Source organism: Quercus lobata, chromosome 3 (genome assembly GCF_001633185.2).
Source record: "Quercus lobata isolate SW786 chromosome 3, ValleyOak3.0 Primary Assembly, whole genome shotgun sequence".
In the NCBI taxonomy this organism is placed as follows: Eukaryota; Viridiplantae; Streptophyta; class Magnoliopsida; order Fagales; family Fagaceae; genus Quercus; species Quercus lobata.
In genome coordinates this window covers 41191151-41218604 of record NC_044906.1, presented here as the reverse complement: position 1 = coordinate 41218604, position 27454 = coordinate 41191151, and the positions used below count along the sequence as shown (strand labels likewise).

Genomic DNA, 27454 nt, shown 5'->3' with positions numbered 1-27454 from the left:
CGTTTGGGTATTAAAAAAAAAAAGGTTTTATTGTTTGGCAAACAGCTATAGTAACTGCTACAAATAATAGTTTATTGTAGCAATGAGCCAAAAAAATTTAGCTATGGCACCATTGATGTAGGAGTTTTTTCCTTTATTTATATTATTTTTATATATATTTGAGTTGCTAAAATAGTTTTTTAGCAATTTTAGTACCATTAATGTGGATGCTATAAACTATCAAATGATTAGTTTATTTATATTTTGTAATTTTAATAATGTCAAGTAAAATTATTTACTTAACAAACAATACAAAGAACGAAAATTAAAATGTGTATAAAGACAGAACTTTAAATGAGAATAGCCACTAAAAAGAAGAAGGAAATATTAATTGCTAAATATATGAGATTTTTTAGACCATCGCACGAGTTTATAGCTAGATAAAACTCTTCATGTTGCTGAGTAGTAGTGGATTTAAAACTCTTTAGTTTACTGAGTAGTAGTTAGTTTAAAACTTGCATTTTGACATAATAAAAAAATTAAGAAAAAAAATCATGTGCAAAATTGTGAGATTACCAAAGCTTATGTGGCAAAATATTAGAAGATAAACTAATAGTCAAATAAGCAGTTGGTTTAAAGTTTTCAGTTTGCTAAGTAATAGTCAGTTGGAAACGCTTATTTTGACGTAACAAATACATTAATAAGAAATGATGAGTAAAATTGTGGGACTACCAAAACTTATGTGTCAAAATATTATAAAATCAACAAATAGTCAAACGTCTTTGGAAAGAATTCAAATATTAATTTATGTCCCATAAAAAAATCATTTATGAGATGGTTGAAAGCCTCCAATCACATTAATTGTCACAAACTTTTATGTAGTAAAACCATAGTTTTAAAAATCGGACCGGATTAACCGATTCAATTGATACCAATCCAATCCGGTAAAAAATTCCCCAAAACCAGCCAAAAACCAATCAAGGACGGATGAAAATAGGGAACCATGTGCTTTTCCGACTATTTAACAGTATCAGTTTTTAAAACCATATGTAAAACTTTGGCAAAATTTGCTAAATAGTAACTTTTTAGAAAATGTTTTGGTGAATAGCATGTGGCTGAAGTTAAGTAGTTATGTAGACTATTTTTGGAATTCGAGTTTGTTAAAATCGAGTTCCAACCCAAAATTGAGTTTAGCAAACTTAAGGTCCAACTAGTCTAGATCTGATGTTGAATTATAATTAAAAAAAAAAAAAAAAAAAACCATGTGGAACTCAAGTTTAGTAAACTCGAGTTCCAGCCCGGTAAAAATAAGGCATAAAAATAATAGTTTGCGAGGCCAACTACTTTGTGGGAAATGGGAGTGCATTTCATTTGGCTTGAGATATGGAAGAATCTAATGTCATACATATTATCTTTTTCTATTGAGATTGAGCCACGTAGAGGACACCAAATACCAAATCCAATTGAAAACTCAACACGCAATTAGGCTTCAATAGAGTTAATTGAGAAACATTTCTTCTTGGGCTAACAAAGAAACTAATGGCTTAACGTCTTACTAACGCCTGAAACTTGAGTTTAGCAAACTCGAGTTCCACATGTTATTATTATTATTATTTTTAAAATCCATATCAGCCAGTTAAACCAATTGAAAATTGAGTTTAGAAAACTTGATTTTGAGGTGCAACTCAATTTTAACAAACTTGAGTTCCAAAAACAATTTATTTACCTAATTAACTTCAACCACATGTTATCCACCTACTAAAAACTACTCTATAGCAAATTTTGCCGTAAAATTTTGGTACCAATAGCATTTTCTTGCACGGAAGACACAGCTTCGCTGTAACCAATCAAAACGCAACGTATAATTTCGCGGGGCCCGCCTTGCGTCACTTTCGAGTACCGCCCTTTTTTCCACCTCGTGTCCTTCTAGTTTCGCCCAACCAAAAGAAAAAAAGAAAACAAAAAGAAAGCACAAATGGCGCTTCGTCTCTTTACTTTCAGTTTCCAAGTACATCCTCCCAGTCGTTCTAGTCCCTCTCTCTTTTCCTACTCTACGAAGTCTAAACCCTCACTTGCCTAAACCAAAAAACCCCCAAAACGCACCGTTTTTTAATCTCGACGAACAAGAAAAATGAAGCGAGTGTTCGAGGAAATCTCCGACGACGAGTGGGAGAACCACAGCCACTCCTTCAAGCCCTCTCGCGTCCTCAACACCACCACGAACCCCACCCCTCCGGCGATCGAATCCTTCGCTTACGGCTCGTCCAAGCAAAACCCGAAGGAGGACATAGTGTTTGATTTGGAGGACGACGATGAGGATGTGGTCGAGGCCGCCAGACCTTCCGTGGCGAACCGTGGCCGTCGGTTCGTGGTGGAGGATGAGGAGAGCGACGGCGACGGCGACGACGGCGATAAGGACGCGGATATCGCGCAAGTGTACAACGTGAAGTCAAGCGATGAAGAAGGAAATGTTGAAGCGGAAGCGGAGGAGGAAGAGGAGGAGGAGGAGGAGGAGGAGGAGGAGGAGGAGGAGGATGTGGTGGCAAAGGCTTTGCAGAAGTGTGCGAGGATATCGGCCGAGTTGAAGAGAAACCTGTACGGCTCCTCCGTCACCGCCTGCGACCGCTACGCCGAAGTCGAGTCCTCTTCAGTCAGGATTGTCACTCAGGTCATTGTTTAGCTGTGGTGTTGAATCCAATATGATTGAAAATTTTGCTTTTTTTAATGGTAGCTGATGTAGTTTTGGTACTTGTAGGATGATGTTGATGCGGCATGTAAGTCACAGGATTCGGATTTTCAACCGGTTCTCAAGCCATATCAACTGGTTGGTGTCAATTTTCTTCTTCTGTTGTATCAGAAGGATATTGGGGGAGGTACTGTGCTTTTGCCTTTGATAGTGCATAATAACTTTTTAACACTTTTTGCTAAAAATTAAGCTGTTGGTGCTGAGGGTACACTAAAAAATGCTATATTTTTATTGGTAAGTTACACATGGGTGGGTCTTGAACCCCGACCTCATCGCCATTCCCATTATTATGGGAGGAGGAAGTACCAGTTGAGCTATATAGCTTATTGATTTTATAATTATAGTTTTCATGAATCTTAACAGGCTGTATTATATGGACCCATTGATATTTAGCTGCAGTAGCGTGCTTGTGAAGTTCTTGGAATATTTGTGTAATGCTTAGCAGTGAAACTGGCTTAGAAAATTTTGAATCTTTGTTTATGTCTGATTTGATGTTAGAACAGAGATTGATGTTTGCAGAAATTATATTTGACAACAAGTAGTCAAATAAGCTACTTCTAGGTTTGCAGTTAGTCCAGGCACTCTCCCTTGTGGCCTTGCCGTTGAGGCACCTTGGGTGAGGCAATTTGCAAAATTCCTCATCATAAAAAATAAATAAAAAAATTGAAAAATTCCTCGTCATCCAAAAAAAGAAAAAAAAGAAAAAGGAAAGATATGTGGATAATAGGGGTACATATTTGGATTCTAAACAAGTGAAAAATTGAAGAAAGTTTACAATAAGCTTAAGCTCAAATGAGCTTCCTCTCTACGTGGAATGGAGTGAAGGGTGAGGTCGTGAGATTCAACTTCAAGACCTATTGGGTGTATGTGTTAATAAAAATAAAAATAAAGGAAAAAGCACGAGAAGAATGTCAGGGCTTATTGGGGCAGTGAACAGTAAACTAAAATGGTAGTAGTTCTAATTTTTTTTTTTTTTTAATATGTTAATTAAAGCTGATTTATTGAAAAAAAAAAGTTAATTAGAGGTGGTTGTTAGGGTTTCGATCATGAATGTTTCTGATGAAAATCTAAGAAACTATAGCTATTTTGTTTTGTTTTGGTTTTTTTTATTTATTTTTTGTAAGTTGGATTCAAATTGAAGAACAAGAATTAATCACACTTGGACTTTCTTAGGCCTTTTTCTTTAGGCTTCCTTTACATCATACCTAAGGATTACACAAGGGGTTTTACTGTTGGCAACTTTTATTTATTTTTTATTTATTTTATAGATTGGATTGGAAAGTTGCATCCATGTACACAAGCTACTAATTCTAGTGTAGTAAGTTGTAGGATGCTAACTCATTGTCAAAAAGTAATAGAAGTTAATTTGTGAACTACTAAATGCCAATCATAAGGATCCGATAACATAATCTGACCTGTACTAAGAGCCTTGAGCCACAGGTATGGTCCATGCCTTGTCAGGAATTGTAGATATTTTCCTAACATTTGAAACATAAGAAAACATAAATATTGTCATTGTGCTATATAGCTCAAATATATGGTGGAAGTGAGATTGTGGGTACAAAATCATCACATGTATTTGTAACTTACCGATTGAAGTAAAAACTGGGGGGTTTGGGGGGATATCTTCCTACTAGAGAGATACATTGAAAGAAGAAAAGGACTTTATGGTAACCAAAATAGCCTAAGGATTTCTCTAGGTCCTGTGAGCATAACATTGGATAGATTTTTTCTTTAGCATGTTTTTTGAGAGTTTTTGCTCCCTGCATGACTGGGTGTAATTTTTGGATTTGTATCCAATTATTGGATTATGAAGTTTTCCTAAGATTTTCCACCATTTCTTACAATGCTAGATAGTAAGAAGAGCATTTCGCAGAGCCTACACAGCATGATGGAATACCTGAACCATGTGTAGTAAATTTTACTCAGCCTCTTAAAGAGTCAGATATTTGGCTTACTGCAGAGAAGGAAGATTTCCCATTGATTGATGAGAAAGTTCAACTTGAGAGCAACAATTCAGAGGGTTGTAAAGAGTGAGTTTGATGCATCCGTTACTGATCCACCCATTATGGTGTATGAAGTTAAAAAGCTTAATAAAATGGAAAAGATTAAAACAATGGTGCTTCCTGTGGCCCAAGATAAGTTTGTAATGTTTGCAACATTGATTTGTAATTCCCGATGAATTTAATGATGTGGTGAAACATAAAGTTTCCTTGTTATTAGTGCTACCATAGGTGATTCCAGAATTAAAGCAAGTATCCAGTGCTGAAATTCTTATCATTCAACACTTGCCTTAAGGAGGATTTTTCTCCAACCAAGATGATGCGCAAATAAATATTATTTTTAATTTAGTGTTATTTAAATTTGGAGTCAATTATATTTTTATTGGTCATTACATTTTGTTTTTATTTCTTATTATTTAATAAGGTTAGCAGTATTTTATTAATTTTCTAGAGTTGAGGGTATTTTTGTAATTCAGTAATTCCAATTCAATTAGAATTAGGGTTTCCTAAGTCAATTAGAATTTAGGGTTTAGTTTTGGTAGTATTAATTGTTATTGATGAGAAAATTTATACATCAAGTATATAGGGGATATACCAGATGAATAATAGCACATTTAGGTTCTAAGATTACTATCATCCATAAAATTGTAAATTATAGAAAGCACATGCTCCTGCCGCCATCATTAACTCGAGCATAGTTCTGAAAAATTGCATCTTCACTTCTAAGATAGATCTCTAACAACCCAAAAAATTCTAGCAGTTCTTTCAAGTCAAATGCACCACATCAAGCAATGAGGTGTAGCCTTCATTATTATGCTATATCTATGTCTTCCATATTGTGATATTTCTCTTATTTTTTTTAACAATCTAGTGTTGACTCCAGCCAACCCGAAGTGTTGACTCCTTAGTTTTCTGTTCCATTGGGTATTGACTCTAAGAAAACTTAGGTGTTGAATCCTAGGTGATTTTTATAGTTTCTACTTTTCAATTTTTGTGTTGCATTAAGTTTTGGTTTTGTTCTGTGTCAAATGTAGGAAGTACATAGAAATATTTAGTTTAATTTACTTTTATTTAATTTTGGAGTTTATTGTGTTTTTATTGGTCAATTTGAATTTTATTTTAGGTCTTATTATTGGTCAATTTGTAATTCGATAATTGGGATGTTCAATTAGAATTTGGATTTCTTGAGTACACTAGAATTAGGGTTGACAATATAAACATGTTATTTTACTCTTATGGAGACAAGGTTATAGTTGCTTGATTAATAAAAATTTCTCTTGGAATTTTCTAACGGTTTGGTGTTGACTCAAGCAAATCCTAGGTGCTGACTCCTAAGTTTTTTACCTAGCTTGATGTGGACTCCAAGCTACCCTAGTTGTGGACTCCTAAATTATCTATTCTTATATTTTTTGTTTTTTCAATTTGTCTTATCGTGTTCCATTCTATGCTTCTTAGCTGAAAAGCATATCTCTAGCATATTATAAGGTTTAATATTTTGTTTTCAATATAGGTTTGAGATTTTAGTTAATTGTAAAGATTTATAGTTGATTACCTTTGTAATTTCTACAGCCATATTGGCGGATGAGATGGGCCTTGGGAAGACTATCCAGGTATGTTGGGCTCCATTATTTTGCCTATGTCTCGCTAGTTCTTTTGACCCCATGAAAAGAAGGTTCTTATTATTTTGGACTGGTGAGTTACACATTCACCTTGTGGGTTTTGAAGCCATGATCTTTCTCTCTAACCATTATTGTAAGAGGAGGAGAAAAGAAAATGGTGCAACTCAAGTATTTGTTGTTTTTTAAACCCAATAGGTGTCGATCATTGTTTTTCTAAATAGTGTAAAATTGTTCTTGTCTGACAGGCTATTACATATCTGACTTTGCTGAAACACTTGAACAATGATCCTGGTCCACATTTAATCGTATGTCCTGCTTCTGTTTTGGAAAACTGGGAAAGAGAACTTAAGAAGTGGTGTCCATCGTTTTCTATTCTCCAGTATCATGGGGCTGCGCGATCAGCACATTCAAAGCAGTTGAACTCTTTGGCCAAAGCTGGAAAGCCGCCTCCTTTTAATGTTCTTCTTGTGTGTTATTCACTTTTTGAAAGACACAGGTTTGTTTGACTGTGTTCCGTATGCTATTTGACTTGATGTTGGTTGAAATCTTATAAATGATGGTGAATGCAGTGCACAGCAGAAAGATGATCGTAAAATTCTGAAACGTTGGCAATGGAGCTGTGTGCTGATGGATGAGGCCCATGCCTTGAAGGATAAAAGCAGTTATAGGTGGAAAAATCTAATGTCTGTAGCAAAGAATGCAAACCAGCGTCTTATGCTGACAGGAACACCACTTCAAAATGATCTACATGTATTACTTGCAAAAACCTCTTGCCTAGAGTCGCTTAAATTTTCCATAGTTCTTATTGCCAATTAAGCCTAGAAACATTCCACTGCTGCTGCTGCCTTAAGAAATGAATTTTAGAGATCATGTAGTTGAAGGCTTAGTAATATGATGGCTAGTTACTGCTAATGAGCTATAGCTTAATTGTCATTTCCTCCTTTCATAATAATGATATAGAGGGTGAGGTTCTGCAAAGCAGCCAACCAATCATTTTTATCTCTTCTTCATTTCCTAGATTCTTGTAATTTTTGTTCTTGATTGTTTGACCCTCTTGTACACTCCCTGTGTACTAGGGTGTTCCCTTTTTGATATCAATAAACTTATTACTTATCAAAAAAAAAAAAAAATGGTATGGAGGGTGAGGTTGTGGGTAACTTACCAATCAAAATAAAAAATGATGGGTAGTTACTATGTTGTATAATGAATTCTGAGATATGGTCTTGTGATTGTTATCACCTGGTTTAAAGGGAATATGTTGGATTCATAGAGATTATCACGAACTTAGAACAAAATATGGGTATATGGCTCCTTCTATGAAATTTGGTGTGGGGCCAACTTCTTGGCTAAGAGAGGGGAGTTATGGGTGGGAGGGGATTTTAGGTTATGATTTTGTTCTTTGGTTGGATTACGTGTTTCCTTTATTGTTTTTTTCAATCTGTCAATGTTTGTTGTCATCCAATAAACACTTTCTTTTGCATACAAAATACAACAGTTTCGATTGTCTTGTGTCAAGAATGTAATTATATAGCAAATTTCATCTTTTTGTTGGTGGTAATTGAAGGGGGATTGGGACTGATCTTTAATGATGTTTGTTTTCAGTAATTTGCTTTGCTCAATAATAGATTACATTTAAGTTTGGTAATTACTCTTGTATGTAACATCAACTGTTGGAGATTATACTGCAAGGCAATCAAAAATTTCAGTGACATGCAGTTTTTATGTGGTTGACTTGCTGGGTTTTTGTTCCAGGAACTGTGGTCATTATTGGAATTTATGATGCCTGATCTTTTTGCTACTGAGGATGTCGACTTGAAAAAGCTTTTAAACGCAGATGATATGGATTTGGTTGGTCGTATGAAGTCTATTTTGGGACCGTTTATTTTGAGACGTTTGAAATCTGATGTGATGCAGCAACTTGTTCCAAAGATTCAACGGGTATTTTAGATGATTTATTTAAAATATAATTTTTTTTTTCTCTCTTGCTTATAATTTACTCCTGTAAATGCTTAAACTATTATACAGGTTGAGTATGTTGTAATGGAAAAGCAGCAGGACGATGCTTATAAGGAAGCTATTGAGGAGTATCGTGCAGCTTCACGAGCTCGTATTGCAAAAAATTCAGAGATAAACTCAAATAATATTTTTGGAGTTCTTCCTCGGCGTCAAATCTCCAACTATTTTGTTCAGTTTCGTAAGGTGCTGAGATTTCTATTTATCACATTCTCTATGTATTCAATTTATACACTTCAAACCATTCATATATTATGTTTATCTCCTAACTTTTTTTCTGTTGTGTGTTTTTCTTTTTCTTTTTCATTTTGCCTCCTTTTACATGCTTATTCCAGATTGCAAATCATCCTTTATTGGTTAGGCGTATTTATAGAGATGAAGATGTTGTTCGTTTTGCTAAAAAGTTACATCCAATGGGTGTGTTTGGTTTTGATTGTACCTTGGACAGGGTAATTGAGGAACTTAAGAGTTATAATGACTTCTCCGTTCACCGGGTAAATTCATTTTTGTCCTTTCGATATCTCTTCTTATTTTTTAAATGCTGAAAAATGTGATGGACTATCATTTATATCTTTTGCTCATTTTTCATCTTAATAGGTAATAATTAAATTCTATGCTGCTAGTTTATTCTAGAACTCCTAGTGCCTTTGATTTTTTTATATTTTTGTATAATGGTAGAATCTCCATTTTGACATACATGACAGAGATCTCACATTTTGTTCATTCTAGATCAATGCATTAATTAGTTTCCATACAGTAGGGAAGCTTGTGAATATGGAGGTTGCACACAAGATTAATTATGTGTGATTGTATGTCTGCCTTAGCCAGTGTTCATTCCACCACTTCTGTAGAATTGATTGATAATTTAAATTTTAGAATGTAATTCTTTAGGAGTTGTGGTAGTTTTTTCTCTTTATTCTAGTGTTCATTTTTAAAATGATTACCTAGTTATCAAAAAAAAAAAAAAAAAGAGGAAAAAATAAGAAGAATTTTTTGGACTCTCATCTGTATTTCAGTTTTGAGGGTTATTTTATATTAATGACTTAAATTAGCATTAATCAGCCTTTCTTAGATGTTGCATCAATGATACATATTTTGATGAAATAAGCTTAAGCTGATCCTAATACGTTGATGGTGTAGTGGATGGCCTTGACCTTACCATCTGCATGGGTACTTAGATCAGAATCTCTGGATATCTCTCTATTTTTGAAGTCAGGAATTAAGCAGTATGTTAATTCCTTTTTTATTTGATTCCCTTGGTTGGAAGAATGACAGTGCTGAAGGTTGATAATTTGAGTTTGATTAAATATGTTATTTTTATTTATTTAACCATTGAGTGCTAACTGATGATCCGCTTTCCTAGTGAGAAATTGGGTGGTCGCAACTTTAGTCTGGCAATGTAAAAATTCTCCTAGTTCATTGTGGACATGAGCTTGATTGATCTACCTCTTGAAGGAGGGTCGTACACATGGATGAGTGGTTCAAATTCACCTTTGATGTCTAGGATTGATAGGACATTGGTGTCTAAGGATTGGGAAGAGCAATTCCTTGATGTTATTCAGTGAGTGTTACCACATCTGATTTCAGATTATAACCCTATCTTGTTTGTGGTAGGAGGAATGGAGAGAGGTAAAAGTCAAGTCCCTGATTTTATTTAGCGGGTTTTACCACGTTTGATTTCAGATCATGGCCCTATCTTGTTGGAGGCAGGAGCAATGGTGAGAGGGAAAAGTCCTTTTAGATTTGAGAATATGTGCTTAAAAACAGAGTGGTTTGTGAAAAAGGTACATTTTTGGTGGAATCGTTATTATTTCCAAAGCACGCCTAGTTTTGTGTTAGCTAAGAAGTCGGAGGCCTTGAAGGAAGATATTCGCTTGTGGTATACAAAGGAGTATGGAAATTTATAGGTGAAGAAATGGAGGTTGTTGGAGGAATTGGTGAGGCTAGATGGGAAGGAAGGGGTTACAGTGATCACACTTGAGGAGAAGAGGGAAAAGGATAGAGTGATTTCAAATGTGAAGCAGTTGACTTTGTTGGAGGAAACATTGTTGAGATAGAAATCTAGAGATTTATGTCTAATTCCCATAGAAAGAATAATTATTTGGGTAATTTAGAGGTGGATGGGTATATGATGATGAGGGCTGAGGTGATTGATTAGGTGGTGGGGTGGGATTTTATCGAAAGTTATATAGGGAGATAGAAACACTGCGACCGGGGGTGGATGATTTGAATTTTGATACTATTGGAGGAAGAAATTCTACAAGTTGTGCATGACATGGAGGGGGACAAAGCCCTGGGACTTGATGGGTTTACGATGGCTTTTTTCCATCATTGTTGGAGGGTTGTGGAGAGTCATATTTTAGCCTTCTTTGAGGAGTTTTACGAGTAAATTCTTCGTTTATTGCTCTTATTTCTAAGAAACATAAAGCCAATAATATTTGAGATTATAGAGCAATAAGTATGCAGAGTAGTGTCTATAAGATTTTGGCTAAGGTCTTGGCATACCGGTTGGGAGGGTTTGAATCTCAAAATGCTTTCCTGGGGGTTCTTCATATTTTGGATTCAAGTCTTTGTTGCAAATGAGTGTGTTGATCGTTGTATTTGAAGAAAGGTACTGGATGTAATTTATAAATTGGACATAGAAAAAGCTTATGATCATGTAAATCGGGAGGCCTTGCTTTACTCACTAGAAAGATGGGTTTTGGAGTTAGATGGCGACAATGGATCCATACATGTATCTCTTTTGTCTAGTTTTCAGTTAGTCAATAGCCCTTCAGTTGTTTTTTTTCCCTAATTCGAGAGGCTTAAGATAAGGGGATCCTTTATCTCCTATGCTTTTCCTTTTGATGATGGAAGTGTTTTCTAAGATTCTTAGGCAAATGGAGGAGGCTGGTATTATTAGGGGTTTCAAGGCGCATGGAGTGGGAGGTGATGAGTTATGCGTATCTCATTTGTTATCTGCGGATGACACCATATTGTTCTGTGATACTACTATTGAACAATTTCTCCATATTAGAATGTTGCTAACATGTTTCACAACGGTTATAGGGCTAAAGATTAATGTAAGTAAAAGTGAGATGGTTCCAGTTGGTGAGGTGGATAATTTGGACTAGTTAGCTGATGTATTGGGCTGCAAGATTGGGGTTTCATCTATGACATATCTTGGTATGCCTTTGGGAGCCTCCTACAAGTCGTCCTCTATATGGAATCCAGTTTTGGAGAAGTTGGAAAAACACTTGGTAGGGTGGAAGAAAATGTATCTTTCTAAGGGGGTTTGCCTGACTTTGCTCTGTAGGGGTTCACATGGGTGTGGTTTATGGAGGGGCATCTGAAAAGGTTGGGAGAGTTTTAGTAAGTTTATTTACTTTGAGATAGGAATGGGGAGTAGAATCCAGTTCTAGCATGACTATTTTTGTGAAGCTCAGTCGTTGAAAGGAACAACTACTTATAGGGAGGCATTTGTTGCAGATATGGTGGTGAGCCACACTTTGGAGGAAGGGTGGAGTTGGGATGTACGGTTCCAACGTGGTTAGATGGAGTTGGTGGAGGCCTTTTTTCATACTTTGGAGTCACTGAATCCTCCTATTGAGGATGGAGATAAGATGTGGTGTTTGGGGCTGAAGGGAGAGTTTGATATAAAATTCTTTTATGGTTCATGGAGGGGATCTGGCTCTATTACTTTTCCTTGGAAGAGTATTTGGCCTGTGAAGGCTCCATGTCGTGTGACTTTTTTTGGCTGGGAAGATTCTCACAACTAACCATTTGAGGAGAACGGGCTTCGCTATTATGGATTGGTGTTGCCTTTGTAGACGTATTGGAGAGAGTGTTGATCACATGCTCACATTGTGGTGAGGTATCTTGGTTATGGAGCTTTGCTCTTATAGATCGTTTGGTGTTTTTTGGGTTTTACCCAAGAGGGTTATCAACTTATTGGCCGGTTGGAGGAATTGATTGGGGAAGCATTCTTCAAATATTTGGATATCACATTGTGCAAAGTGGATTCTTTGGAGGGAGAGAAATAATTTCATATTTGAAGATTCAGTGCTTTCCGGGGATAAGCTCATAGCTCTATTTGTGACAACTTTGTTTGATTGGTCACATGCGTGGGGATTTACTTCTAGGGAATCCATTCTGCTCTTTTTAGATTCCCTTTCTTGTTCATAATTTTCTGTTTTTCTTTGTTGCTTGTACATATCTTCTTTGCCTACTCCCTCAAGAAATGGAGTAGTAGTTTTATTTAATACAATTTTTCTTACGTATCAAAAAAAAAAAAAATTAATGGCACTTCCTCCCCCCACCCCTCTCCCCTCCCCTCCCCTCCCCTCAAAACACAAAAGGTGAGTTGTCAATTCAAAATCTACTGCATACATGCTTTATGTGCACCTGTAAAAGGATGTCACTGTTATTTATTTATTTAGTTTTAAATGGGTTCTCTTCCTGTCATTCCTATCTGCTCTGTAGTCGCCACTACATGTAAGAGAGGAGTGTTTTTATTTATCATATCTGTCAAGTTCTAGATACTATGACTTTAGTAAACTTAGTTTTTTGAGAATATAATTGAGTTATAGAGTGGTATGCTCTCTAGATTAAAAGGCTTAGGAGAACCCTGGGGAGAGAACAAGGTTGCAATTCATGACTTGAAGCAGCTTTTTTTTTTCCAGACTATTTGAATGGACAAATGCTTTGGGCGTTTTCACTTTTGATTCCCTGGTTGATTTGCTTGATTGTTGTAATTTTCATGCACTTTAGTTTTTCATTTTTTTGTCCTTAGCACACTACCTGTGTGCTTTGGTTTTATTTTTTTTGTGTTATTTTCTTTTTAATCAGTGAAGTATTACTTATTTATTAAAAAAAAAAAAAAGGCTGTAAGAGATGGGAGTATATGTGGTGCTTACAGGGGAAGTCGCATTATCGGCTTCTAGTCTTTAGAGGATTAGGAGCTGTCCTACCTTGAGATGTGCCTAAGGTGGTTCCATGTAAACCTGTTGTACGCTTGTGTGATCCCCCCTTAGTTCTCACCCATTTAGGGATGAGAATTTTCTCCTACTTGGTTGCCTCTCATAATTGGTGCTTTTGCCCTATTATGCTGCATATTCCACTCTCAATGATTAGGATCATCTTCTCTTTCAGATCACAAGATATTTCCTCTCTTCTATTTTTATTTTACTATTCTGCATTCTTGGGTGAAAGTATTCCCTGATGTAGCTCTAACGGGAGTTCCCTGAATGATTTAGGTCATATTTTAAATTTGATTAGAGCCCAAACTTTGGTCATTCTTGTATTTGTTAATAGATTTTAGTGTTGTATCCTTGAGATATGAATCATGGGTGTGGTTCTTTTTAACTTGTTGGCAGCTAAGAAGGTCAAAGCTGTATGGTATAAACTAAGGGATGATCCTTTTTGGTGTGGCTGGAAGGAATTTGATTTTAAACTGGATTAAATATTTTGTTGCCCAACTGGGTTTCGTCCCTTGTTGTCTTGTGAATTGGTGGCAATAGCAAAAGCAAAGTATTAGTTCAGGTAACTTGACAGAAATAAGTTAGTATTTGATTTAACAGGCCATGTCATAACAAAAGGCCTTAAGGTTAGACGAATTGAATTGCACATAAACGACAACATTCAAACCAAGAGCCTTATAACTCAATTGGCATTTCAAACCATTTGTATATTTTTATATTATGTTCACTATCTGTCCCCTCAAAGGTAGGGACAAAATTTAACATCTCATTTGTACCCTCCAAAATACCTGAAGACTACTTTGCATTATTTTGGTGCTCTGAAGGTTCAATACCTTCACCAGGTGTATGCTAAAGCTTGAGTTTTTGCCTGCTGGGACAATGTTCCCACTCAGTCGATCTCACTTGAAAAGAAACCACCAAATCTTTTGACCCAACAATTGACATGATACGTGGTATGGTGACACTAGGGGTGGCAAATGGGTAGGTTGGGTCAAAAATGGGTTGGGTGTGTAATTACCCATTTATGACCCATTTATATATAAATTAATTATCCATTACCCACCCAACCTATTTAATTAGTAACCCGCCCATTTAACCCAATATGACCCAAATAAATAAATAACTTGTTACTAGATTTTCCCATTAAGTTAGCAACTACAAAATTTCTCATAAACCAAACAGGATCCTTGAAAATTGTATTAAAATCTTTTAGCTTTAAAACAACATCAACCACTTCATTTTCATTTATTTTCCCAAACTTTCTCACAAACCAAACAGAACTTCTCCTCACCCAGACCAATACCTAACTAATCAAACAATCTTTTAAGCAAACAAACACTCATAGAACTAACTTGAACTTTAGTCTAAACTTTGAAATACAGTTTTTCCCTAATTTTCTCAAAACTTGCTCGGCAACCAAAAAAAAAAAAAAACCTGTTACCAGTATCTTTCTTGATATCCTCACGCTCATGCCTCCGCTTCCGATGGCGAGCCCAATCGGCGGTACTGTTACAGATACTTGTACAACCTTCGTTATCGGGCTAGTTCTCGAGCAGGTCGCCAATAATCTCTATCCGGAGCTGCCGGTCCGAGAAGTTACTATCGTTGAAAGCGAATGCGAAATCAGCATCTGTAGAAGCTGATACACTATCTCTGGTGAACTTTGATTCCATCCCCATTCACTCTCTAGAATTTCCTTTCGTTTGGTTACTGAGAAAATATGAGGGAAAGTGTTTGGGCTTAGAAATCTAGAGGTAAGTGTTTGGGAAAGTGTTTGGTTACTGAGAAAATCTAAAGGGGAGTGAGACTGAGGGCCGAATGTTTGGGCTTAGAAATCTAGAGGTTATATTGTTTATTTAAGTTTTAGATTTTAGAAGGGCTTAGTGGGTATTAGTGGGTTTATTTAATTTTAAATTTTAGATGGGTTTAGTGGGTATTAGTGGATTTATCCATTTAGACCCATCTAATTAAATAACCAAATGGGTCTTTATTCATTTAACCCAAATACTCAAATGAGTTGAGTTAAGACTTATCCAAATAAGGTGTGTAATGGGCGGGTTTATGGATATAAATAAAAATTGCCACCCCTAGGTGACACGACATTTCTTAAAAAACTAGGATATGATACGTCGAGGATACAACAATTAATTAGTGAATTAATATCTTTTTTAGGTATATATATTTTATATTTGGAATAATTTATGTTTATTTTGGATGTAAAAATTATGTAACAACAATGAAATGTTTGGAAATATATCTAAAATTAATTTAAAGACAATAAAATATTGTTTAAAGTACGAACAAAAGAGTTCAAATAAACCAGACACCCATAAAAAGAATTCAAATAAACAACATTCAACATCAAAATAGAACAACCAAATTAAAAAATAATTTTTTCTTCCTGAGTGCATGCTTGACACGTTTGTGTCCATGTTAGATACATGTTTGACACCAGTACGTTGGCAATTTTTCCTCGTCTGTGCTTCCCAGGCTGCCCCTTGGGTGGGCTAGTTTTCTTCCTTTATTTGTGACCGTAGTTGTGGGCCTTACATACTCAAGATATTGATTGGTCGTATGCAACTGTGTGTTCTATCATCTTCCACTTGGATCACGATCTTTACATAATTGATATTTACAAGTGATTGTGATCAATTGTTCGTCAATTTGGTGGTTTTCAATTTTTCATCAACTCATCAAAAATGCCAAAGAAGCAGTTCTTTACTCTATTAGGCCACATAGATGAACGTACAAAAAAAGGGTAATTTTGGCAGCCCAACCACCTACCAGTAGTATCTCCTCCTTGTCGTCCACAAATTTCAACCGATCAGTTCATTTATTCTAGTGGCGGGTGACTTGTGAACTCTTTGAACCTTCTAGAAGGAATTTGTGTCCTGCATCTTCAAAGGTTTTAACATTGTGTTCTTCTTTCCACTTGAAAGCTAATCACATGGGTTTGTTTCCCATACTCAGTTATTAAGTGTTGGAGAAGCACATTGGGTATCGTCTATTTCTAAGACTCCCTTCATTCCAATACACAAGTTTTCCTATACCCCTAGATATTTGAAGTGGTTGGAGGATATTCTTAGCTCAGCCGCTGCAACTGCAAAGTGCTAAATGATGCTAGGCTTTATGAAGCGCTATATGCCTCAGTCTTCACCTGGTATCAAAATGTGTTCATCGTGCAAGCTTTCTGTGAATGTTGGTGCCCTGTTAAAAACACTCCGCATACTTCTAAGGGAGAAGTCTTTATTACCCTTTGGTGTGGTATGTCTTGTATGTTCACATCATATCCCTATATATATATATATATATATATATATCATATCTCTGCATACTTCTAGATATCATATCTCAATTGAATGTTGAATGTTGTCAAGAAAGGTACTCCATGCTAACTGTTTCTGAACTGACCAACTCCTTGCTAATTGGCTTCCAAGCCTGAGTCGCAACAGTGTTTAAAGCCTTCCATCAGAGTTTGTATGTTGCTTATAATCTTTAACGGATGACTATGACCCCCCCTCAATTTTCATTTTTCCAGATTATGTAAGATTAAAGCAAGATGTTGAGTATATTTTTAGGAAGTGATGAACCTTTGTTTTCATTTTTCAATGAGAACGATTATGGATATATTATAAAAATTTGTGATTGTTCATTTCTTTGGTGTGGTATGTCTTGTTCTCTTAGGTGCATACTACTAAAGAATAAAGATCCAACCGATGGTTTATGCTTGGGACCTTAATACAAACATAAATCTAATGATGAGCTGAATTTGATCTGGTTTCTTTGAATAAATTTCTTTGGTATCATTTTGTTCTAGAATTGTATATTCCTTTCTGACATCAGTATATTTTCCATCTACCTCAATGCAGCTCTTACTTTATTATGGTGTCACTGATACAAAGGGAATCCTTCCTGACAAATATGTTATGCTTTCAGCAAAATGTCGGGTATGACCAAAGTAATAGTGCAAGTTCTTTTGGAATAAGTCTGTTTGATCCTAATTGAAGGTTCTAGTATATGTTCTTTATGCTCAAAATTTTAGATTGAGTTGTTTACTTAATGATATAGGCGTTAGGTGAACTTCTCCCTTCACTAAAGCAAGGTGGTCATCGAGTTCTTATTTTTAGCCAGTGGACATCAATGCTTGATATTTTGGAGTGGGGTTTGGATGTGATTGGGGTTACGTATAAACGACTTGATGGAAGGTATGCTAATTTGACATTTATAGTTTGTTCTCTTCTGACTACATTGTCAAGCATATTGCTTATCTACATTTAATAAAAGTTACAATGCATGGATTGCATTCTTGTATGATGGATTCGTGTCAGATGCCTCCTGTTTTATAAAAGGAGATGACTGTCATTATCAATTTTTTGCACTTAATTATGGGCTACCGATGGTATTTTTATTTCATATGGTCCAAGGACACATTCAAACTCACCTGTAACTTCTAAAATATTCATTGATGTGCTCTATCAGCTTTGTATATTGTTTTTTAAATAGTTAAATCTATGAAGTGCTACTTCGGAAAGATATTGAGGTCATCTGCTCTGGTTAATATATTTCCCAACATCAATTAACATATATTCTTTAAAAAAAAATTCCCTTCTATTTACTTTTTGGTGGGTGAATGTGTGTTTAAGAATTATTAAATATTAGTATCAGGATTGAGAGAGGTTTCTAAGTTTTGGTTTAGCTGGATTAAGGAACTTGCTAAGATATCAATGAGATCCAATTAGAGAGGGGATGGGATGGGCTGTTGGACTTGTGTAGGTCAGGTTATATTCAATTATGAATCTGATTATATGTAAGGGAATCCAAAATTTATAACAATAGAAAGGTGAGTGTTAATTGACTTCAAGTAGTGTAGTTCTTAACAGCCACCAAGCCTTAATCCCAAAATTTTGGGTTTGAGTGTGGATCCTCAATTGACTATTCAGGGTTGGCCACATTTTTTTTGGCCATTCTACTCCATCCAAAGTCATGCTTTCTATTTACTACTTATTTGACATGTCATTTTTTACTATTTGTATTATTGTTATTTTTGGTTTTCCTCTATCTTTTTTGTTTCTTTAACTTGAAACTCACTCTTTCTCATTGTTGCATTAATCGCTCTTCTCTAAACATGAACAAACCACAATCTCAAGTGTCTCTGTCTCTTCTTTCCATTAATAGGGGTCACCCCTATCTTTATGAGTCATTTCAAATCCTATCCTTCCTTGCATTTCCCACGTGTCTATCTTAACATTGTCATTTTAGCTACATTCATTTTATATGTATAGTGCTTCTTAACAACCTAACATTTAGTATCATAGAGCATAACTGGTCTTATAATAGTTGTATAAATTTTTTCCTTCAACTTAATTGGTATTTTTGTGATCAAACAATACTCTTGATACGATTCTCCACTTTATCCCCTATGTTCTTATCCTATGACACATTCTCTTTAATCTCTCAATTTTATGAATATTGTCTATTGATCCAAGATATCGAGTCTCTTGGGTACCTAAATATATGTGTTATTTTGCTCTCTTAATTTAGAGGTTGAACTTAAATGGGGAGGTGAGAACCAAAAATGTTATATAATTTGAAAAGGAACTTGAATGGTTTGTTCCATAGTTTGTAGATCATCAATGATGCTTATTCTTGGAGCAGGGACCAAATTATGCTTCCATTGATAATAGTATCATAGTGTAGATCTTACAATAGTTACCCTAATTTGAGAGAGAGAGAGAGAGAGGGGGGGGGGGGGGGGGATGTTTTACCATCTTTATTTTAGTCTCATTTTTTCAGTCTGAGAATTTCTATTTCATGCTGACTAGATATTTAAACCGCTAATTATAGTTTGTTTAAATTGATTTTTTTAACCTTGAATTATATATTGAGATTAGTGAAATTCTCTTCCAATGACAGTACTCAGGTGACAGAGCGACAAACAATAGTTGATACGTTTAATAATGATACTTCTATATTTGCATGCTTGCTGTCCACAAGAGCTGGAGGGCAGGGTTTGAACCTGACTGGAGCCGATACTGTCATCATTCATGACATGGATTTCAATCCACAGATTGATCGGCAAGCTGAAGATCGTTGTCATCGCATTGGCCAAACAAAGCCTGTTACCATATACAGGTGCTTGTGGTTCCATCCCCTTTCTTCCCAAAAGAAATTCTTCAACCTCTTTTCCAGAATACCAATTTAAATTCTTCAGTGCTGTAAATTTATATGGTAAACGGTTTTTTACTCTTATCCAATCAAATTCTTTGCAGGCTGGTTACCAAGGGTACTGTTGATGAGAATGTTTATGAGATTGCAAAACGGAAGCTAGTACTGGATGCAGCTGTCCTTGAGTCTGGTATAGAGGTGGATAATGAAGGTGAAACATCTGAGAAGACTATGGGGGAGATATTATCGGCTCTTTTGTTGGGTTAGGACATTAATTATCCTTGAGATACACTGCAACTAGAAATTCTTGTTCTGATTCTTTTGCATATTCTTCGTATAAGGTCTATTGTTGTACTATAAGTCAGGCTAGTTAGAGGAAAAAGGCCATAATTGATGGTGCATATGCCATAGGGATGTAAATTAGCCAAACAGTTAATGTAGCAGTGAAAATCAATGTTAATATAGATATTTTGAGTCGCTTTGGAAGACATTAAGATTTTTCATATAGGTACACAGTTTTTTCCCCCTTATGGTGTTTAGTAAGATGACTTCCCCACGCAGGGCAATGATTAGTGCCAAATTGGGCAAGTTTATTTGCTTGAGTTCCCACTCCTGTTTGTTTGAATTCTGCAGGTGATGGGAATGAGGGTCTTTGTACTAAATGCATACACCAAATTTCTTGTTATAAGGGTCCATTTGGTTGGAGGAGTGAAAAAGTGGAAGGATGAAAAAGTGGGAGGATAAAAAAGATTTGGTTTTCTCTCGCATGTTTGGTTGTAGGGATGTAAAAGTGGGGGGTGGAAAACTTTTTTGTTTGATTGGAGATAAAAAGGAGAGTATGAAAAATGTAGTTTATATAAATTGACTATTATGTTCTTATTATATAATAGTGGAAAATTGAGAGGGGTAGGTGAGTGTAATAAAGTGGGGGGTATTGTGTAAAATGCATTTCTCATCACTTTTCCCTTCTTATTTTTCTCTCAATTTGGGAGGATAAAAAAAGTGGGTCCAGGAGGGAAAAATTTCTCCCCTATTTTCTTCTCTCAACCAAATAGTGGAAAACAACATTTTCCACCCTATTTTCCTCTTTCTATTTTTCTTCATTTCTGTTTTTACCCTAACCAAACACACCTTAAGATATTATCATTGTTCAATGTATTAACTCATATTTGTGTATAATTTTAAAATATAAAAACTTGAAATTTATATTTATGGATCTTTGATTAGCTTGATATTTTTCAAGCATTGAGGACACGAGACAATGGGATCAAATGCTAGATTTTTAAAAGTCATATCTTACAAAGTTATCATAAAAAAGTTATAAGTAATTTGAATTTACTCTTTAAATTTGTAGTTAACCTTGTTTCTTCAAGTCTTTGCTTCTACTCCATGATTAATATATACATACGTACTTTGTATTTTTCATTTGTTTCCCCTAGGCCTATGTCCGCTGGCAAAATTTGAGGCTATGTTTGGTAATTAATTTTATTTTGGTTTTGAAAAACTTGTTTTTAAGAATAGCAACAATTTCTTTTTTCGAAGTCCAAAAAACGTTTGGCTTGTTGAAAAGAAATAATAGATTTTTAATATAAAAAAAAATAGAAAATTTGTTTTGGTACATGTTTAAAGAGGGAAAACGTAAGTGCTCGAATAAAGAATAGAATAGATTATGACTTCTTGAGCAGTGTTTAGGATAGATGTGCTTGGTACGGCCGGATTACTAACTAGCCATTGAACATTGTCCATCTCTTTCTCCCCTTGCTTGCTTTTATCATTATTTCGGTCTGTATTTCTAGTATGTGGGATACAACAGATTCATCATTCATCCCAATGAAACGACAGTGGACAGCTTGAAAAAAAAAAAAAAAAAAAAAATCAGCATAATAGATCTAATAAGTTCGAAAGAGAGGCTGATTATACCTCAATATTAAATGGATCACTACACTTGAAGTTGAAAACTTTCTTTATCTTTCTGTCCTGTTGTTGATAAAATTTCAAGCTGTTGCTTAATTCATTTTGTTCCTAATAAGATATTGAAGAAAAAAAAAAAATTGAAGTCATCCCCACCATTTGAACAAGTATTTGAAGAATCTATTACCTTGACCAAATCAAACAAGCTGAGGATCACTTTGTTCCCAACCTCGATCTCTATTGCACCCTCCCAGCAAGTAAAGCTAAGGATCACGCCGTTAGGGATTCCATAGGCATATCAAAATACGATCATGTCCTGGTTGGAATTAATGTAATTGGCTAATCTACTCATGACAATTTAGAGAAGAACAAAGAGAAGAGGACATACAAAATGGACATTGTGATCTGAGGAGCAATAAGGGCCAGGCAAACCAATACACCGCGAAAGACAGATCAAATATAAAATCAATCACAACTAGATGGGCGTGCCTAACTATTCCCATCCTAACATCAATACTATCATCTAAAAAGAAGAGTTACCCATTTAGAGAGGCAATCACCTCTCCATTTATTGCGCCCCAACTAAAATTCACATTTAATAATGTAAACTTTTGCAGAAGCAATATAAACAAAAAATATATTTTCATTTAAAGATCATTGTACCACACAACCATGGATTCTAAATAGAACAAAATTACGTACCTCTCTTAGCAATCCAAGCGTGTTGCCTCTCAAGGTATTCACGTCTCTCTCTCTATTTCTTTTTGAGTTTTTAGAAAACTGCAGTATCATTCAGTAGTTTTGATGGCCAACCACTAATATAATATTTTAAAATCTTATTTTACTTAATACTTCTAAAACTCAAGAGAGAGATTGGATGTGGGATCCTTAGGGATCCTAATCTTTAGCTGTAGAATTTATTAATAACTTTTTGAACGTTATTGACTTATCTTTAAACTCTTTCAAAATTATTTCTCAATTTTCTTAACCATATCAAGAAAATATTTGAACTTCTACAGATTGCAATAATGTCCATCAACACATTGCAATTGACTCCTGAAGATTAGAGAATTACAAATGAGGTCCCATTTTATACAATTTTATATCTATGTCCTTCCACCATACTATATTCCCACAAGTCACTAGGACTGGATAAATATCACTGTCATGTCCCTAACTTATGTGATCCTTAATTTTTTGATTTCATAATTTCTATTGGACTCCAAAATATCTTTAAAAAACTCTTTAAATATATATATATATATATATACACACACAATATTATATATATGAAAAATATTTTTGAAAAATGTCACCAGCCGGTTTAATTTGTTTTGAGTCTAACTTTAATATAAAAATCAACTAAATATACTATCTTCTTTAGAGACTAGTGGATTCATTTTTGAGCATTTATATATTTTACTCATTACACACATAACCCAACATGTCTGTATATAGCCTTTAAAATTGGCATCACCAATTGACATTGTCAAAGTTATGCGCATAATAAATAAATATACACAAACCTCTCATGTTTGAGGACAATAGAAAAATTGTGATAGAACAACCTTTTAATTAACAATGATCACTCCATAAGGTGTCCTTGATCGGATCCAATTCAGTGTATGTACTTGTTACATTACACCCACTTGTTTGCTTAAAGTCACTACTTCAATGATGGAGTAAATCATCCTATCATATAGTAGCATAACAAGTGTAGGTTTCAATGGTAATATTCAATTAATATCCACAGCCTAGAACAATTTAATAATCTATGAAAAATCATTACTCCCTATCTTTTGTTCCTTAACCATTAACATGATTTTTCCTACAGAGGTGACATCACATGCCACATTTAAACAATAAAATCTACCTATAAAAGTTATGAATGTGAAAATAAAATTTTATCATCAAATAAAAATGCATAGTATTGTTCTTGAGGGCACATAATTCTAACAATCTCCCACTTGCACTCAAAACCAATCGTACATGTATTTAATACCCATTGCTTCCAAATGTTTCTCAAACACCTTTTGAGACAATGTTTTTGTGAGTGGATCTACAAGATTATTGGTAGAGGCAATCTTTGTTATTGCTACATCACCTCTTTGTATAATATCACGTATCAAGTGATATTTACGTGCAATATGTTTTGTCCTTTGATGAGCCCTTGGTTCTACTGCATTTGCAACAGCCCCACTATTGTCACAATAGATAGTAATGGGTGACTCAATAGAAGGAACAACTTCAAGTTCTTGAATGAACCTACGAATCCACACAGCTTCCTTTGCAGCTTTACTTGCAGCTATATATTTTACTTCTGTAGTAGAGTCTGCAGTAGTATCTTTCTTGTAACTTCTCCAACTTATTGCTCCCTTGCCAGGAGTGAACACAAATCCAGAAATTGATTTCCTATCATCAATATTAGATTGAAAATCAGAATTTGTATACCCTTGGACAGTCAAATCCTCACCACCAAACACCAAGAAATAATGTTTGGTCCTATTTAAATATTTAAGGATATGTTTCACTGCTGTCCAATGCTCAGAACTTGGATTGGATTGATATCTACTCACAATGCTCACTGCATAACAAATGTCTGGCCTAGTGCAAAGCATTGCATACATGAGACTTCCTACAGCCGAAGCATAAGGACAATTTCTCATTCTCTCTCTCTCTTCTTGCGTTTTAGGACACATTTGATTAGAGAGATGAACTCCATGTCTAAAAGGTGAAAACCCTTTCTTGGAATCTTGCATGCTAAACCTAGCCAATATCTTGTCAATATAATTGACTTGTGAAAGTCCCAATAACCTTTTCTTTCGGTCTCTGAACAATTTGATTCTGAGCATATAGGACACTTCACCAAGATCTTTCATTGCAAAGTGACTAGATAACCATACTTTTATAGATGACATTGCTCCTACATCATTGCCAATGAGTAGTATGTCATCTACATAAAGAACTAAAAATGTAATAGTGCTCCCACTAACCTTTTTGTAAACACAAGGTTCATCCATATTTTGTGAGAAACCAAATGATTTGATTGCCTCATCAAAATGGATGTTCCAACTGCATGATGCTTGCTTTAGGTCGTATATAGATCTCATCAACTTGCACACTTCTGATTCTTGACCATGAGATATGAAACCTTCTGGCTAGTCCATAAAAATTTCTTCTCGAATGTGTCCATTCAAGAAAGCTGTTTTAACATCCATTTGCCATATCTCATAATCATAATGTGCAGCAATTGACAATAGAATCCTTATGGACTTTAGCATGGCTACTGGTGAAAAGGTTTCCTCATAATTAATTCCAACCTTTTGATTATACCCTTTTGCCACTAGCCTAGCTTTATAGGTCTTCACCTTACCATTAGGTACTATCTTCCTTCTATAGACCCATTTACAACCAATAGGCTTAATACCTTCTGGATTGTCTACTAAGGTCCAGACCTGGTTGGTATACATTGAGTCCATCTCTGATTCCATGGCCCTTTTCTAATTCTCAATGTCCTTATCAGTCATTGCTTCTTGATAAGTAAAAGGATCATTATCATGCTCCTCTGACTCCATTAGATAAATCTCATTTAACAAAGTGAGTCTAACTGAAGGCCTGATAGTCCTTTTACTACGTCGAGTCTCTTGTATTTTTCTTGGTTTAGTAGGCATTATTATTTGCTCTTCATTATTCTCATTCAACTCAGCCATTGGGTTATCAGTTTGTTCATCAAGAGAAACTTTTGCTCTACTTTCATTTAAGCTATAATCTTCCTCAAGAAAAATAGCATTCCTGCTCACAAACACCTTTTTGCTTAGTAGGATTGTAAAAATAGAAACCAGTAGACATCTTGGGATAGCCAACAAATAAACATCTATCACTCCTGAGTCCCAGCTTATCCATATTAGACTTTCTAACATGTGCTAGACAACCCCATATCTTTAAGTGATTTAGACTTGGTTTCTTACCAGTCCATAACTCATATGGGGTATTAGGAATTGATTTGGTGGGGACTCTATTTAATAAATAAACAACAGTCTCCAAAGCATAACCCCAAAATGAAATTGGCAACTCTGACATGCTCATCATAGAATGAACCATATCAATAAGGTTCTATTTCTTCTTTCAGCTACACCATTATGTTGAGGTGTGGCAGGGGGAGTCAATTGAGAAATAATCACATTTTCTTTTAGATATTTCTTAAATTGATCCAAGAGGTATTCTCCTCCTCTATCAAAGTGAAGAACTTTTATGCATTTTCTAGCTTGTTTCTCAACCTCATTATGAAATTCTTTGAACTTTTCAAAGGATTCAGATTTATGTTTCATTAGGTACAAATAACCATACCTAGAATAATCATCAATAAAAGTAATGAAGTAATAGAAACCAACTCTTGCCATGTGATTCATAGGACCACAAACATCAATTTGTATTAATCCTAATACATCAATGGCTCTAGCTCCCTTTCTTGTAAAGGGACTTTTGGTCATTTTCCCTTGTAAGCAAGGCTCACAAATTGGATAAGGCTCTACCTTCAAAAGATTCAATGGCCCATCCCTTACCAATCTATTGATTTGGTCAATATTGATATGACCAAGCCTTAAGTGCCACAAATAGGTAGGATTAACATCTCTTTTTCTTTTAAGAGATAACACACTAGCAACAAATATCATTCTCAACACAATTAATAGAATTATCAATAGAACTCAAAAAATAAAGACCATCTTGTAAAATGCCAGAAGTAACAAATTTATTATTAAACTTAACAACAAGTTTAGAAGTAAAAAGAAATGAATATCCTGAACAACCAAGTTTTGAAACTGAAACTAAATTTCTTCGCACTTCTAGCACATATAAGCAATCTTTTAAGACGAGTTCTACTAGAAGATAATTCTAAATAAAAGGTTCCAATGGCAGTGGCTGCAACAGTTGCACTAGTCCCCATCTTTAGGATAACCTCCCCATCATTTAGCTTTTGGGTCTCCTTGAACCCTTGCAACATATTGCAAATGTGTGAGATTGTATCAGAATCTACACACCAAGAATCAAATGGACCATCCATTAAATTTGTTTCAATAACGAGCAAATTAGGCATACCTTCTGCAAGTTTGTCATTCTTCAGAGAAGCCAAATTATGGCGACAGTTTCTCTTCTAATGACCAGGCTTACCCCAATGGAAACAATTTCCTTTTGCTTTCTTTTTCTCAATGTCCTTATTCACTTTGTGACCTTGAGCCTTATTGAATGACTGAGACCCTTTTCTCTTAAAGTTCTTACCCTTAGGCTTCAACTTAAGAGAAGTATCAGATTTTTCAGGAAACATTATAGTAGGCTTTTCTTTCTTGATGAGATCCTCAGCTGCTTTCAACATATTGAGCAGCTTTGACAATGTCACTACCATCTTATTCTTGTTATAGTTCATGATAAACTAATTAAAAGAATTAGGTAAAGATGCTAGGATTGCATCAACTTGGGTCTCACTATCAATTTCTGCACCAAGTGTATCCAGTTCGTTGATGAAAGAAATCATCTTTAGGACATGTTCCCGAAACTGGAGTTCCTTCCACCATTTTGGTGGACATGAGATTTTTCATAACAGTTTGCCGTACACTTCTGCTTTATTTTCCAAACATCTCTTTGAGGTGCAGCATCATATCTTGTGCTGTAACTAGGCCTTGGCATTGTTTTTGCATCACATTGGTCATAGAGGCCATTATGTAGCATTTAGCCATTTCATCAGCCTTATGCCACTTATTAAATGCATCTCTTTGCTCCTCAGTGGCATCAGCTTAAGCAAGTTCTAGTGCCTCAGTATTAAGGACATGAGCTATCTTATCAACAGTGAGAACAATGATTAGGTTCCTTTTCCAATCTACATAGTTTGGTCCAGACAATCGATTTTCATCCAAAATCTTAGCTAAGGGATTAAAATTGGTCATAATGAATCTGCAAAATAATATTTTCACATACATATATCCATCATATTTAGGTTTTTGAATAACTAATGGTACCTCCCACAAGAACAAAATATCATAGATTTCCATAATAGAATATAGCAAT

General features: G+C 35.2%; 1 protein-coding gene across 1 annotated transcript; it reads left to right on the top strand.

Moving 5' to 3' along the window:
* Nucleotides 1-1909: 1909 nt before the first annotated feature.
* On the top strand, nucleotides 1910-20006 carry LOC115981756 (protein CHROMATIN REMODELING 19). The gene is made up of 12 exons (XM_031104102.1): nucleotides 1910-2647; nucleotides 2735-2852; nucleotides 6298-6338; nucleotides 6593-6843; nucleotides 6917-7097; nucleotides 8100-8285; nucleotides 8373-8546; nucleotides 8696-8854; nucleotides 17188-17265; nucleotides 17387-17523; nucleotides 19232-19450; nucleotides 19588-20006. The coding sequence occupies exons 1-12, from the start codon at nucleotides 2111-2113 to the stop codon at nucleotides 19748-19750; spliced, it is 2244 nt and encodes a 747-aa protein (XP_030959962.1). The 5' UTR covers nucleotides 1910-2110; the 3' UTR covers nucleotides 19751-20006.
* The last annotated feature ends 7448 nt before the right edge of the window (nucleotides 20007-27454 follow it).